Consider the following 17,220-nt stretch of genomic DNA (forward strand, 5'->3'; position numbering starts at 1 on the left):
TCTTGTCATTTGAGTCATACTGCTTGAGGAGCTCCTTATGCGTCCCCCAGACATGCCTCCGCCTGAGACGCCACTGCTACCACTACGTGATGTGGCAAATCCTCCTCCTCCTCCTCCTCCAAATCCTCCTCCTCCAAATCCTCCTCCTCCTCCTCCACCTCCAAATCCTCCTCCTCCAAATCCTCCTCCCATTGCTGCACCTACAAATCCTCCTCCTCCAAATCCTCCTCCTCCTGATCCATATCCTAGTCCTCCTCCAGCTCCAAATCCTCCTCCCATTGTTGCACTTCCAAATCCTCCTCCTCCTGCTCCTCCACCTATAAAAATGAAGAGGACACAGTTAAGTCATATTACAACTTCAAAGCTTCAGTTTTAGCATGGTTCTTTCTGTATTCACTAAAATAATGGTGATAATGTACTCTTAAAAAAAAAAAAAGAAATTTACTATTCAATGGTCAATGCTTATATTGGGCTGATCTTCTGTTGTTGTGTTCCTAATTGTTTAGTAAGCTCCATTATCTTTTAACACGGCCTTTTCTAAGGATGACTTAGGTTTTTTTCATCTAATACTACATAACCTTTCTAAATCACATCTCACTGTGTCATATCTGGTGTTCTTTAGCAGAAACTCTGCTTTTGGGTAGTTGAACTTAAAAGACAAACAAATACAAAGAAAAAGCTTTCAGAAAGCATTCAGGTTGTTGCACTTGTTGAGTTGATGAAAGAGGAAACTTGCAAAATCAAAGGGAAAGAAACTCATTCTGTTTTAAATGCGTCTTGTCATTTGAGTCGTACTGCTTGAGGAGCTTGTAATGCTAGACATGCCTCCGACTGAGGTGCCACCGCCACCACTACGTGATATGGCACTGCTGAATCCTGCACCTCCAAATCCTCCATTACCTCCAAATCCTCCACCAACAATTCCTCCTCCTGCTCCGAAACCTCCACCTATAAAAATAAAAAGGACATAGTTGTCATATTACAGCTTCAGTGCCTCAGTGTGTTTCTTCCAGTATTCAATAAAATAATGAAGATAATATACTCAAAAAAAAAAAAAAATAGAATTTCATTGAACTCTACTGCTTACCAGATGAAGCGCTAGTAGAAGATGTCTGAACGTGGACTGCTGTGACTGCACCTCCTCCTGAACTGAGCCTGGCAGAAAAACAGACTGATTTAAGCCTCAGTATTACAATCTTTTGATGCTTTCTAAGTTTATCTTGATCATATCATATTTATATTTTTACTTTTTTTTCTCTATTTTAAATGAGGTGCTACTACTTTCATGGCTGTTGTCTCACTAAAAATACCGTGTGGATTTCTCTCCACAGTGACAGGTGAGTTACTCTCATACCTGCTCTCCTCGCCTTCCAGTAGTTTCCTGTAGGTGGCGATCTCAATGTCCAGGGCCAGCTTGACATTCATCAGCTCCTGGTATTCACGGACCTGCAGGGCCATATCTTGTTTGGCTTTCTGCAAGGCAGCCTCCAGATCAGCGATGCGGGCCTTTGCATCTTTCACTGCCAGCTCTCCACGTTCCTCGGCTTCAGTGATTGCAGTCTCCAAGTTTGCCCTCTTGACAGGATAAAAACAATTTAACGATGTTTAAATTGGTAAACATTATGAAGTGAGGTTTTGGACTATATCTAATAATCCTGTAAAACACTGGTGTCGAACTCCAGTCCTGGTGGGCCGCAGTGGCTGTAGGTTTTCATTCTAACCATCTTCTTCATCAGTAACCTGTTTTTGCTGCTAATTAACTTCTTTTTGCCTTAATTGTAATTAACTTGACTCAGACCCCTTAGTTGTCTCTTTAATTAGCAGCCATACAATAATGAGACACAAAACAAGCTGCCACAGACCAGCATTCCTGCGCCCACCACACAATATCTGAAAATAAAGAAAGTTGGAGGTCTCAATAAGGTTGATCTCTCAGGTCACCAATATATTTTGACAGTGGTCTTAGAAGAATAAATTAACAGTTTTGGAAATGTCTGCTGTGGCAGAATGAGAGCAGCAACAAGCTGTGGAATTAAATAAGTGCTTTAATTACAAGCAAGAATCAGCTTCTCATTAAGAGACTGGGTGGAATGAAATTGGTTGGAGATTGAAATCCCAGTTTAGCTGGTCATCTGTTAGCTCGTTTCACGTCTCATTTCTGTTTGGCTGCCATTTAATAAAGAAAGGAATAAATTGAGAGGACTGAATCCTTAAAAACAGAGCTATTAAAATGAAAGGAAAAGGAAATGAATTAGCAGTGAAAACTGGTCACTGATTAGGAAAAGTGTTAGAATGAAAACCTGCAGCCACTGCGGCCCACCAGGACTGGAGCTTAGACACCCCAATGTAAATTGTGATTCTTAGTCACAGGGCATCAAGACGCAGAAAACCTTTCTGTGTGTTATACATGATTATATAAAATGGTAGAATGAGAACTTAATGGCTTACCTGTCCCTTGAGTGCTTCAATTTCAGCTGTCAGTCTGTTGATGAAACGCTTCAGGTCTGAAATTTCAGATTTGGTGTCTTTCAGATCATCATTGTATTTTACAGCTGACGATGTCATCTCTTCATACTACAAGAATGGTAAAAGTCTTAAGATGTTTTTATGTTAATATGTGAATCACTTCTCTATTCCTCTGTCATGTCTGGGTCTAATAATAATACGGCACATTTCTCCTTTGCTTACCTTCTGCATGTACCAGGTCTCAGCCTCTGCTCGGCTACGGTTGGCAATGTCTTCATACTGAGCGCGCACTTCTGCCACGATGGCATTCAGATCGAGATTGCGGCTGTTATCCAACTCTAGAATCACTGAGGTGTCTTTAACCTGATTCTGTAATTCGGTGAGCTCCTGTGATTACAAACCAGAGGAAACATCAACAACTTGCGATGTCTCAGTGTTCAATTATGTCATATCATTCTGACAAATTAAGAAGATTACCGCATCGTAGAGGGCACGCAAGAAGTTAATCTCATCTTGAAGTGCCTGGACCTTGGCCTCCAGTTCAACCTTGTTCATGTAAGCACCATCAACATCCTAGAGACAAGAAAGTGGCATGCAAATGCTGCAACTGTGAACTGTTTGGCATCAACTTACAGTATTACCTGAATCTGAGTGGCATGGAGTATTTTTCCAAATGTAATTTTGACAAATTCCATGATTCTATGCTATTTAAATAGGCTCTGAACATTCTGAATGACATTTTATTTGTTAAAATGCATATTTTTACCTTTTTCAGCAGGACAAAATCATTTTCCACTGTAGCCCTTTTGTTGATTTCATCTTCATACCTGAGTAAAAATCAAAGTATTTCGTCAGTTCGCCATTAACTGCCTAAGTACACAGAGTCTGTGTGGATGTTTTATGGGTTCGACCAGCTGGGATGAGATGCCGTGGAACACCCAGGACTTGCTGGGAGGATTATATCTCCCATACAGCCTGGGAACGTGTTGGGATCCCACAGTATGAGTTAGCAGATGTGGCTGGGGAAGGTGAAGTATGGGCCTCACTGTTATGACTGTTGACCCAGGTGACCTGGCTTCAGAAGAGCAGTGGAGAATAAATGAATGAATGTTTTATAATTATATTCGTGCACATTTAATATATATTGCTTTATCTCAGTTTCTCATGACCCTGAATGGAATAAAACTGTAAAAAAATAATTAATTAATCAATCAATCAATCAATCAATCAATTATATTTAAAATGTATTTAAGTCTTCCAAGAATATAATATTTAAAAAATTACAGCAGTGTAAAAATTACTTTTGTTCAGTTTAGCCTATCAAAATAGCAGGCAGAATTCAACTGCAGGTGGGATGGCCGTTCATCAAAGGACCTGGTCATGTACAGACCCACGCTTACACTGACTGGCCAAATTAGTGTCAACAGTTAACTTCATGTGCATTACTTTGGGATTTGAGGGTTAACTATACCACCCATACCCTTGATTATTTGACAGTCGATATTTTATGTTAATACTCTCCCTGTACATTAGCTATTAGTTAATATAGGGTTGAAAGAAAGAGACTGTTAGAGACAGAGGATGATCAGTGGGCCAGAATGGTCAGACCGTGGTGGGTATTTTAGCCAGTACATCGAGAACACCCTACTCTTTTCAATAGATGCCCAGGGATGCCCCCTGCTGTCCTCACCAACACCTTTTCCAGCAGCAACCCAAGATTCTCCTACTTATTCTCCCATCCTAAACACGCTCAGCTTCAGGTGGATTTTATATTTTTCTACGTAACAATAGTGTTGAATGATTATGTGTTGCTTTTCTTCTCAGATACTCTACTCCATGTCCCAGTGTTATTCCACTCCAGTGTTATTCATTGGGTGGAGACTCCATGAGTCTGAAGCTGGCACATTACACTTTCAGCATTACTGACATTTACTGACATTTCCACTTTCCCTTGTACTGTACTGTACTGTACTTTTTTTAAAAAGCAGTCTCCCTTTTCCCACTTTGTTCTTTTCTACTCATAAATGACTGATGCTTTATTTATTTCTGTAATTTTATTATAGCTGGAATCTTATGCAAATGATATTAGTCTGTATTCCATGAACAGATGGATACAGTGAATTGAATTAATTCAAAAAATCATTTTTGAATTATTTCTTTCCTCACTGAACCCCATTCCAATGGACTTTACAGGTATATTTCATATTTCTCATATGTCTATAGCACTGGCAGGTTAAGTTCCTCAGTCAGAGTTACATAAGTTTTGTATTATTTTTACACTGAAGACAATGTTCATCTTACAAACAGCTGATGTTGGTGGTTGCAAGGCTGTAGACAGTTCTGGCTGCACTGGGTGAAACGCAGAAGCCAGCAATTGTAGAGCTTACCCATGCAAACCCCTGCATTGGGCCCAATTTAAGTTCACAAAGTAATACGTAGATTTTAAAAACTGTTTTCAGGGGTATTTAGGTGGTCTCACAAATGTGTTAACTTGAATGGCAGTCAGTGCTCTCGGCTACACTTTCTCCTTCAGCCACATGGCGCTATGTGTAGTTGTGCAGCTACTTTCATGCCTGCCATGTGACATTATCTGCATTTGTAAAGTTAGATGTGGGTGGCTTGGAATTTGTCACCCCATCTCATCGTTTTTGCCACATAAAATCTGCCAAAGATCTTCTGTGTTTACCTCCCTGAAATGATCAGTTCATTAAATGCTGCATAATCTCCGAAATATTAAGTTATTACTAGGGTGCTGTGCCCCCTGCTTATTTTGCTCGCCAACCTCAGGGCAGGTGCTATGCGCCAGCCACCTTGTGGCTCTGCTGCTCACGTATGGGTAAGCAGATGTGTTGCCAGGTTCATCTATGAAGAATAACCTCTGATGAATTTCGCTGAGAATACTTTTTTGAATTGTGTCGACAACTGCTCTTTGATCATCGTTTAATTGTGAATACATTTCCCGATCTAATATTCCATGGTCTTCCACAGTTAAATCTTCATCTGCTGTTATGTCTTTCTTTACCTCACATTCGTCTATTTCTTCTGGAAGTCCAAATTGCTCTATCGTTATATCTTCTGCTCCTCACAATACTTTGATGATCAAAACAGCTGTTTGTTCATTAGACTTTTCATATAATGGTCCTTTGAACGCTTCCCATAATTTTGAAACATCAACTTCACCCGTAATAATTCGGTCCACGAAGAAGTGTCTTAATTTGTCAGGCATCATTACAGAAGTGGCATCAGACATCATTTCGAACATATAATTGTCTGATTTACATAATCCAGCTGCTCATGCCACTTCTTGTACTGTACTTAGTACCAGCTATAGTTAGAACATCTTTATATGATGTTGCTCCTTTCAATTCACGTAACAACAATTTTAAATGAAACCGTTCAACATCTTTTGCTGATATAATATTTAATCAAGCAACTTTTGTGCAATTAATTTTTCTTGGATGCCACACTTCTTTTTTGTTTCTGCCACGTGTAATGTGGAGGAATTTACGGATACGTATATGTTTTTGTATTTATGTCAGTTTTATTAAGTTTTAAATTAGCCAAAAATGTTGTATTTTTAGTTTTTGCTACCAGTAAAGCTTCAGCTTCTTCACCGTCTTTAAATTGAATCATATTCTGACCTGGTAAATGAATTGGTAATAATTCAACAGAATGACTTTGACCGTGCATTGGCAATTCCATTAAATTCTTTCTATTGCACTGACGTACCGAGTATCTAAATATGCTTGAACTTCGTCCTGAGACTGTTCTTTGGGTATAGTTACGTGTACTCTATCATGCGCTTTATGAAAGTACTTGTAGATGTACTTAATCCTCATAACCGATGCACAATACTCAATATTAATTTGACAATCAAATTGTTTGAGCAAATAGGGGTTATACGGTATAATCATTGAATTATAGATCTTCACAATTTTACAATCCTACTTTTCGTGATAAGTGTGTTGTTCATGACGATTATCTCTACGGCGACTATCAGGAAAGCCAGTCTTAGTCACATCTGTTGAATTAACGAAAGCTTTAGGAAATTTCTGTAAACACTTTTTTTGTTTTGAGTCACAACATACTGAATCTTTTAAATGAAGTCCGTGAGACATGTGCTTAATGACTTTGACAAACCGATCCACATCTTTAGCAGGTAATAATTTATTTTGCAAAGTAACCAATAAATGCCCAAGTAATCGATAATGTCCAAATAATAAGTATTCTTTTATTGGAAACTTAAAGTGAGGAAAATGTAAAAATTTATAAGAGCTGAGAGTGCAAGAACTGTGTCTGACAAAAGCATTCACACGAATGAGACGTGAGAGGACCGGTAACTGAAAATGGTTGACAGGAGGGCAGGACCCACTTGAAAAAATCTCTTGGATAGAGTCTCGTCTCGTCTCGTCTCATCTCAAGATGTCCTTTTATAACAGAGAGAGATATTTTAGAATGAGTTTCTCTTTGTTCTGTTTAGTGGAACTGTTAACGTGTCATTACATCATTACTGTTCGTAGGCTTTGAACCAGTCTAATACCTAGGTAGTATAAGTTTTTTTCACATAAGTTATGGTGCTTTGATGCTCAGTTTTTAGAGTGTGAAGACTTTTATTGTAACGCATTAACTGTTTATGACGAATTCCAAAATTACTATTTTTAAGATGAAATTCCACATTACTTTTTAAATGTGGCTGTGGCCATGTGTTTTGTTGTGACTAACGTACTTGTAGTGGACTGATTGTGCTTTATGATCTTCAGATGATATTGTGAAAATAATGTGTTGACTACTTTACCAATAAACCTACAGCAAGTTGCCAACACTGCTTGAATTAGTTGACCCCTTTTAATAATATTAATGGTGATGATTGATACTTAATTGATCCCTGAGGGGAGATTTCACATTACCTTTGGGGGTCTTTCTTATTTTACCTCATTATTTAATATTCAGGTATATCTCACATATATTCATTGTGAAGCTACTACTTATTTCCCTATTCTAGTATTAAACCATCATCAGCTTCCTCTTGTCGTCCTGTACCTTCATCTGCTCTCATATTAGAGCCATTTGGACACATATCATCCTCTTTATCTGCAACCTCAAACTAATTTAAATCACCTCCACTCCATCTTATCTTTTGCTTGCACAGTAATTCTTTTTCTTCTGGTACTGAGATAAAATGTATAATAACTTAAAGTTTGGAGCTTACGCTGTATTTTATGATCATTATGGGGTGAAAAAGAAGGAGGGCTTTGGCAGATCAACTAAAATTCCCCACAGAGGCAAGCAGGGTGGGATGGGGTGATGAACTCCGCATGTCAAGTGGGACTGGACATACTTGATGGGTAGGATGCAGTTGTCAAAATTAAAAGATTGTCATGAATTCTCTGAAGTTTTCACAAGTTAGGCTACATTTAATAGGGAAAATAGAATACACATATAAGACCAAGAACAGGCAGACTAAGAGCCACACAATTTTACAAAGGCCAGCTTGGATGTTTCCAATTAAATTTGACAATAAAGTTAAACCTAACAGATGAGCAGATAGGATCGGGTGGTGGAAGTTATTGCAAACCTTATCTTGTGAAGGCAGGTTTGCATAAATCTGTTTTCTGTTGTTTAAGAACTGCAGTGTCTCTGACCGCAAGGGCCTACAATGGAGAGTGCACACAGCTGGAAAGATCATTGGGACCTTTCAACTCTCCATTAAAGACATTTTTATTAAGCGTTGGGTCTGAAATCCCTAACCCCCCCACTCCCTGTGTATGTGCACATCCCGCTGAGCTCTGCAATCTGCCCCCCCGAGGACCATGACAGTTTGTTCACTCTTGAGATTTGTACTCGAAATTTTCAGAAGCTCAGGCTTACTTTTCAGAAGGCAAAGGATAATCCACACGTGTGAAATGAAGAATTAAATTATTATGAGTTATTTTTGACAGCAATCTCACTCCATACTACTTCCTCTTGCATTTATTCATTAGTTTCATTCTTGTTGTAACTCTGCCTAACACTCATGTACCTTCCTATTGGAGTACAATAAGTTGCACTTTTGTTGTTACCCCTTTATATTCGAAGTACGTAATCAGCATTTTCACATTCAGCATTGCCTGCCTTATTTAAATTGCTCTATTGTCGTGAACTCACTTGTTCTTGAAGTCTTCCACCAAGCCTTGCATGTTTTTCAAATCTAAATCCAGCCTAATTTTCTCATTGTTCAAGCCGTCCAGCTGCCGACGCAGATTAGCAATGTAGGCTTCAAACATGGGTTCAATATTAGATCTTACACCACCTGGACCACTACCACTTTGCTCTTGCAGGAGGTTCCATTTGGTGTCCAGCATCTTGTTCTGCTGCTCCAGGAAGCGGACCTGCAGGTAGGTGCAAATAAGAAACGAAGCTGAGTGGACTGAGCATTAACATATTAATGAAATGTGCTAATACCATTATAAGGTTGCCAGATTACATTTTGAGAATACAGTGTCGAAGAACATTTTTCCTTTCTTTATACTGGTGTGCACTGAACATCACAGTAACGCCATCTTGATTCTCCTCATCTTTGCAGCTCTCTCATTGTAAAGCACTGCCATTGAAAGCCACGCCTTAGCTGATCTCGTTCTGACACCTTCTTCAGGTGTGATTGGTTAGCAGAAGTGTGTGGAAGGACAAGTAGATCCCTTTTACATGTCAGCAGTCATTATGTTAATTCTTTTCAATGGCAAGTAAAAAAAATGAATCAACTCTACTTAGATTATAGATTTATGTTGGTTCAAGAATCTGTAGACTTGATAATGTGACTCAAATTGCACCCAATATTTCTCTAATGTAAATCCAATTATTGCTGTACATGGTTATGTTTATTTATGTGGAAATAAAATTATATACAAGTTGTCAAAATATGTTAGAGCCCCTGTGTACAACCAAATCCTAATTATACCACATAGCTGGAGGAACTCAGAAGAGGTACTTTATATTGTTATTGGCAGCAGCAGAACATTGGGGGTGTTTGCTGCAGCGCCCCCAGATCTGACGCTGTATCCCTTCTTGTGCAAAACAAAATTGAAATTCAACTCCCATAAATGTTTGATTCAGACAGCCCGAGGCTATGACTATAGGTGACATCCTCTTTAATAAAATCCCCGTGTGCGTCCATGTGTCCGTGTCTTCTGGTGAAGTGCGCGTGCGCAGGGCACGGAGCGATACTTCAAAGCAGATGCTTCAAAGGCCGCCTGACGCGTCACACAAGACAGAGAGGGCGGGACCTATAAAATATCACGCGGCAGATCCAATCGGAATACGGTAAATGAGGTAAGACCTAAAACAGAAAACACGACAAATCCAGTCGGGTACTGAGACGCAGAGACCAGCTTCCCCATTGTTGTGCAAGTGTTCACTCTGACTATATCAGATTTGCGATTAAGAAGCTTGGCCCGGTAAAGTGTAAAGTAAAAGTAGATTTATTTTCGCGCACATTACGTCAGTTGCTGGGGAGAATCTGCTGATTGCCCACTGTTGTCGCAGAGAATTAAACGCATATTATGGACAGCAAAGTCAGTATTACTGTCAGAGAAAATTACAGGCATTTTACGGAAAAAATTTAATGAAGTAAAAGGTCCCTTGCCATTTACTGTTCTAGCGCCCGTTATTGTAACGGGCTTAATGACTAGTTTTTAATAAACACCAACATTGCTGCTACAGGTGCCATTCAGACAGAAGTAACCATTTTGCTTTTTATTCTTTTTTAGTTAAAGTGCTGCCTTCTTACAGCTCTCTAATAAGAACAACCAATCCTCAGAAAACATCTCTGCAGCATTTACACACCAGTTCTGTTCAAATATATTTCAAAAGCACAATTATGCCTTATTTATAAAGACATCATTAAAGCAGAGATAAGTTAAAAGCCATCTTTGCAGCATGCTTCATTATCGACTGCCATTCAAATTTAAGGTGCAAATAGCCTGGCATGCTTGCCTTCTTCATATTTCAAAATCGACACAACTAGAAATGTTCCCAACAGATAATGTTTGGAAACAAATGCCAATAAAATGAATTTCTTGATCTTTTGTGCTATGGTTAAATGTTCCAACTCTTCAATCCAATATCTTGATGTGTTAGCTTAAAACATTCAATTTCTTGTATCTTTACAAGTGCTTATCCTTATCAGATCCCAACTGAATTTATTAAATGGGTAGACTTACCTTGTCAATCAAGGAGGCAAAGCGATTGTTGAGGATCTTGATCTGCTCTTTTTCCTGGGCTCGTACTTGCTGAATGTTGGGATCAATTTCCAGGTTGAGAGGGGCCAGTAAACTCTGGTTAACGGTGACTGCTGTGATTGGTTTTGGTGGACCCATTACACCGTGCAATCCGCCACCCATTCCACTGCCAATTCCACTGCCCAATCCGCCACCCATTCCGCCACCCATTCCGCCACCCATTCCGCCACCATATCCGCCACCATATCCGGTACCTAGTCCTCCAACGAGCCTGCTACTGAATCCTCCACCATATCTTCCACCTAATCCTACTTCTGCTCCTCTAGAAAGTGGAGATCCAATTCCACCCCTAAAACCAACCCCAATGCCGCCACCACCACCAGCCTTATAGCTGCTACCGCTTGAGAATAAAGTGCTAACAGGAGCTGCCCTGGACCTGGACACAAAGCTCATTCTTTGCCTGCTCATCGGCACAATCATTGATTTAGAGGTTCCTCGTCCCCCACTGCTCCTTATACTAGTAGTCTTGCTGAGACTCATTTTTGCCTTTCACTAGTTTGTCTAAATCTAATTGTTGCAAACAAACTAGAAAAAGAACTGAGACTAGAGCAAGCTGTGAGAAAGGCTCTGGCCAAGAACAGTCCGCAGTCCAAGAAGGAGTCCTATGTGATGCCTATAGAGGTGAGCTCTTTTATAGCTTAGTTCTGCCCATTCCAGAAGGCGGGCCTACCCCTCCTATTGCCTTGCCCTGCTGTGGACCGTCCCATCTAAATAAATAAGTATTAGAGTGATGTAAGAGATGTAAACTGTTGTGCCGGGACACAGCCAAGCAAATGGCAGTCTACCAGGGAAAGAGCAAAGTCAGAGAGGTGGGTGATGTGGGGATGTCTGTTGCTTTGTTCCTGGACAGAAGAGGCATCTGTAAGTGGATTCAGAAAACCAGCACATGTGATAAAACTCTGTAGTTGATCCCAAAGGACCTCTGCCACTAACCACAGTGCTGTCTTTCTCCTTTTTGCAGAACCTATCTTTCATACAATTTCCTTCTGTAATACTCATTGAACCTTTCCTCCATCTTGCTGTAAAAAATTGAAGAGAATATGAATACCCCTACAAGAATGCCACAGAGAAGACAAAAATATTACTGGTTTCTGGCCTTCACTGAAGGGTTGATAGCATTAGGAGCAGCAAAGTTGTTTGCATTTGCAATAAACTCTATTAATCCCGTAAAGCATCCATTGTCCTTAGACAATTGTAAAACTATTTCATTTAATTTTATATTAAAAATATTGCTTTATCTCATCACTCATTTAAGCAAATGGTTGTACGAACAAGCTTCTCTTCAAATGCTTAACTTTTCAGAGCCAATTGTTGTATCTTATTGAAAGAGACCCTCATCTCCAATATAAAAAACATTGTGAAACCCACTTTAGTTAATTCCATCTATCCTGACAACATCAAGTACAATACAGTAACCACTCCTGGAAGGTGAGGTGGGGTCCAATCAATCATAGACCCACTCACAGGATTTAGAGTTGCCTGTTAACAAAACATGCCTGTCTTTGGAAGTGCAGAAGGAAAAGATGGACATCAGGAGAATGTACTTTGTGGTGTGTTTTAACATAACATAATGTTCTTCAGTCCACTTCATCAATTTAGGATCATAGAAGGCCGGACTAACCCCAGCAGCACTGGGCACATTGTCAGCTCACGCATGCACTGTGGACGATCACTTAGACAAGACAGCAGGTGTGGTTATAATTGCAGCTTTATTTTCCATCGTCACAGTGAGCAGGTTTCAGAAAAGCAGGCAATCAATATTACATGACAGTGTCAGGGCTCTTCTGAACCCTGTCTGTTGGGTGGGGCAAAGTTTTTATACCCCTAGCATGCGTGATTTAATATTCATTATGAAATGCAACAGTCGACACTTTATTATACACAATCCTTGAGCCCCTTCAATGCCCCTTGTGCAACTTGATTCCTTGGCCCCTTTGTTATGGCGTTCAGATGTAAACTAAGGGAAAACGTGATAAGGCAGTCTCATGTGTGAAGTGCTTAGACCTTGAGTCCTTTTGACAAATATTTTTCTGCTTGCTCAGCAAAGCATGTTTTTAAAGCTTACTTCTGCTTAACTCCTTAGACAAGGATTAGTACAAGGGAACGAAGAGAACATTCATCTTCCACAGCACCCACTTTGTGCACGGATTTAAAAGCATTAATACCAAAGGATAATCACTAATCAAAAAACAGACCTAGTATTCTAAAGATATTCTTTCATTGGGTACCTGATACTCTAACCAAACAAATCTTTTAAGTCTTCATTTTTAGTTAAAGTTACAGCAACAAGTTACAGCAACCCAGCCGTCTCAAGCATTCCTGGAATATAAGGACTGATGGACCCGTGGAACGAAACTGTGACTTTAAATTGAGTTCATCAAGATCACAATTAGAAACTTGTTAAGGATAAATTTTGCACAAACATTAAAAAGTTTTACTTTACACAGAGAACCACAGATACATGGGATAGGCTTCCAAGTAGTGTGGTAGACTGTAGTACTTTATTTTAAAAGAAGTAGAAATGACTGGTGAGTTTTGTTAGTCTGAATGGCCTGTTCTGGTCCAGATTGTTCTAATGCTTTAACTTTACAAAGTGACATAGAGTGAGAGTTGTAGTAAACAGCAGTCAGAGAGCTATATTAGTGTCGAGCAGAAGTTAACACAGGTCTTTGAAATATTGAGAAAAGTCAGTGTCAGGAATGACAGGTCACCTGGAGAGCTACAATTCACAACTTTGTAAAGCTACTGTGGCAAGCTGAGCCTGTATGTACAGGGCCCCAAAGTCTGTATGAGGATCAGCCCATTTGTCTGAGGCTGAACACTAACTATTGAAGTACAACGTACCTGTGATTAAAGCTCTCTTCTGGTTTAAATGGCTACTGTGCCTTTTGTGACGTCTGTATAGTTTGTCAGTTATTATCAACTGATGCCGTTTGTCATTTACTTTATCCAGTTGTGCCTCCTGGCTGCTAGTCCAACCCATGGGAAATGGTACCACAGGTTAAATAATAATGTATATTATGTTTGCAAAGCCTTGGAAACAAATTCTACTTATGCCCAGGTGGTTGAAATATAAGCCAAGAAACTTGGGCCAACTTATTTTGAAGTTCACAATTGCACTGCACTTCATTAACTTTCAAGTGCAAGGCTTCTGAAGAATTCTCAACATTGATAGCAAACCGAGATGAAAAAAATTGCAAAGTCTCCCTCACAGATCCCGCAAGGATGATTCAAATTCATAACAATGCAAGGCAGCCTGAGTTTCATATCTGGTGCAGTCCTGAGTTCTTTGATCAGTGAACTTTGCCACTTTTACACAATGTGTCCCCTTGGTGGACACAGCCATTTTTCAAAGTTGTTAATAAGAGGGATGGACGTAGGGTTACATACAAAAGTGGAGGAAGATGCAGATAGGTGGATTACATCCTTTACAGAAGAGTCAATCTGAAGGAGATTGAAGACTGCAAAGTAGTGGCAGGGGAAAGTGTTGTTAAGCAGCATAGGATGGTGGTCTGTAGGATGACGTTGGAGATCAAGAAGAGGAAGAGAGTGAGGGCAGAGCCAAGGATCAATTGGTGGGAGTTGAAAAAGGAAGTCTTCAAGGTTGAGTTTATGGAGAAGGTGAGACAGGCACTGGGTTGTAGTGAAGAGGTACCAGACATTTGGGAAACTACAGCAGATGTAATAAGGGTGACAGCAAGAAAGATGCTTGGTGTGACATCTGGACAGAGGAAATAGGAAAAGGAAACCTGGTGGTGGAATGGGAAGGTACAGGAGAGTATACAGAGGAAGAGGATGGCAATGAAGAAGTGGGATCGTCAGACAGATGCGGAAAGAAAGTAGACAAGAGTACAAGGAGATAAGTCGCATGGTGAAGAGAGAGGTTGCGAAGGCTAAAAAAAAAGCGTATAATGAGTTGTATGAGAGATTGGACACTATGGAGGGAGAAAATGACCTGAACCAATTGGCTAGAGAGAGGGACCGAGCTGGGAAAGATGTGCAGCAGGTTAGGGTAATAATAGATAAAGATGGAAACGTACTCACAAGCAAGAAGAGTGTGTTGAGCTGATGGAAAGAGTACTTTGAGAGGCTTATGAATGAAAAGAATGAGAGAGAGAAGAGGTTGGATGATGTGAAGATAGTGAATCAGGAATTGCAACGGATTAACAAGGAGGAAAAAAGGACAGCCCCTCCTCGAACCGCCACCTTATCGTGGTGGATGGGTTTGCGTGTCCCAATGATCCTAGAAGCTCTGTTGTCCGGGGCTTTATGCCCCTGGTAGGGCCACCCAAGGCAAACTGGTCCTAGGTGAGGGATGAGACAAAGTGCGGTTCAACAAAACCTTCTATGATGAATACAAAATTTGGACAGCGTTTTCCCCTCGCCCGGACGCGGGTCACCAGGGCCCCCCTCTGGAGCCAGGCCTGGAGGTGAGGCTCGATGGCAAGCACCTGGTGGCCGGGCCTGCACCCATGGGGCTCGGCTGGGCACAGCCCGAAAAGGCAACGTGGGTCCCCCTTCCCATGGGCTCACCACCTATGGGAGGGGCCAAGGAGGTCGGGTGCAGTGTGAGTTGGGTGGTGGCCGAAGGCGGGGACCTTGGCGGTCCGATCCTCGGCTACAGAAGCTGGCTCTTGGGACGTGGAATGCCACCTCTCTGAAGGGGAAGGAGCCTGAGCTAGTGCGCAAGGTCGAGAGGTTCCGGCTAGATATAGTCGGGCTCACCTCGACACACAGCTTGGACTCTGGAACCAATCTCCTTGAGAGGGGCTGGACTCTCTACCACTCTGGAGTTGCCCCCGGTGAGAGGCGCCAAGCGGGTGTGGGCATACTTATTGCCCCCCAACTTGGAGCCTATACATTTGGGTTTACCCCAGTGGACGAGAGGGTAGCCTCCCTCCGCCTTCGGGTAGGGGGACGGGTCCTAACTCTTGTTTGTGCGTATGCACCGAACAGCAGTTCGGAGTACCCACCCTTTTTGGAGTCCCTGGAGGGGGTGCTGGAGGGCATACCTTCTGGGGACTCCCTCGTACTGCTGGGAGCCTTCAATGCTCACGTGGGCAATGACAGTGAGACCTGGAAGGGCGTGATTGGGAGGAATCGCCCCCCCGATCTGAACCCGAGTGGTGTTTTGTTATTGGACTTCTGTGCTCGTCACAGATTGTCCATAACAAACACCATGTTCAAGCATAGGGGTGTTCATATGTGCACTTGGCACCAGGACAGCCAAGGCCTCAGTTTGATGATCGACTTTGTCGTCATGTCGTCGGACTTGCGGTCACATGTCTTAGACACTCGGGTGAAGAGAGGGGCGGAGCTGTCAACTGATCACCACCTGGTGGTGAGTTGGCTCCGATGGTGGGGGAGGATGCCGGTCAGGCCTGGTAGGCCCAAACGTGTTGTGAGGGTCTGCTGGGAACGTCTGGCACAGCCCCCTGTCAGAAGTAGCTTCAACTCCCACCTCCGGCAGAACTTTGATCATGTCCCGAGGGAGGTGGGGGACATTGAGTCCGAATGGGCCATGTTTCGTGTCTCTATTGTTGAGGCGGCTGACCGGAGCTGTGGCCGTAAGGTAGGCGGTGCCTGCCGTGGCGGCAATCCCCGAACCCGTTGGTGGACACCAGCGGTGAAGGATGCCGTCAAGCTGAAGAAGGAGTCCTACCGGTCCCTTTTGTCCTGTGGGACTCTGGAGGCAGCTGATACGTACCGGCAGGCCAAGCGGAATGCGGCCTCAGTGGTTGCTGAGGCAAAAACTCGGGCATGGGAGGAGTTTGGGGAGGCCATGGAGAACGACTTTCGGACGGCTTCGAGGAGATTCTGGTCCACCGTCCGGCGTCTCAGGAGGGGGAAGCAGTGCAGTGTCAACACTGTATATGGTGGTTATGGTGCGCTGCAGACCTCGACTCGGGACGTTGTGGGTCGGTGGGGGGAGTACTTCGAAGACCTCCTCAATCCCACTAACATGCCTTCCAATGTGGCAGCAGAGCCTGGGGACTCGGAGGTGGGCTCCCCCATCTCTGGGACTGAGGTCACCGAGGTGGTCAAAAAACTCCTTGGTGGCAGGGCCCCGGGGGTGGATGAGATACGCCCGGAGTTCCTCAAGGCTCTGGATGTTATAGGGCTGTCTTGGTTGACACGTCTCTGCAACATCGCATGGACATCAGGGACAGTGCCTCTGGATTGGCAGACTGGGGTGGTGGTCCCCCTCTTTAGATAGATAGATAGATAGATAGATAGATAGATAGATAGATAGATAGATAGATAGATAGATAGATAGATAGATAGATAGATAGATAGATAGATAGATAGATAGATAGATAGATAGATAGATACTTTATTAATCCCAATGGGAAATTCACATTTAAGAAGGGGGATCGGAGGGTGTGTTCCAACTACAGAGGGATCACACTCCTCAGCCTCCTGGAAAAGTCTATTTGGGGGTTCTGGAGAGGAGGGTCCATCGGATAGTCGAACCTCGGAT

The 17,220-nt window shown here is 42.1% G+C and overlaps 1 protein-coding gene across 1 annotated transcript in view; it reads right to left on the reverse strand.

The window, feature by feature from the left end:
- Positions 1-141: 141 nt before the first annotated feature.
- The window catches only part of LOC114669683 (keratin, type II cytoskeletal cochleal-like), a gene marked incomplete at its 3' end in the record, with an annotated part of 137,214 nt that continues 120,135 nt past the window's right edge, over positions 142-17,220 (reverse strand). Inside the window, exon 11 of the mRNA XM_051924782.1 lies at positions 142-317. Within this exon, the coding sequence (XP_051780742.1) occupies positions 142-317 (176 nt within the window). The remainder of the gene's footprint in view (positions 318-17,220) is intronic.

The sequence above is a fragment of the Erpetoichthys calabaricus genome, chromosome 3 (assembly GCF_900747795.2).
Source record: "Erpetoichthys calabaricus chromosome 3, fErpCal1.3, whole genome shotgun sequence".
Taxonomy (NCBI): Eukaryota; Metazoa; Chordata; class Cladistia; order Polypteriformes; family Polypteridae; genus Erpetoichthys; species Erpetoichthys calabaricus.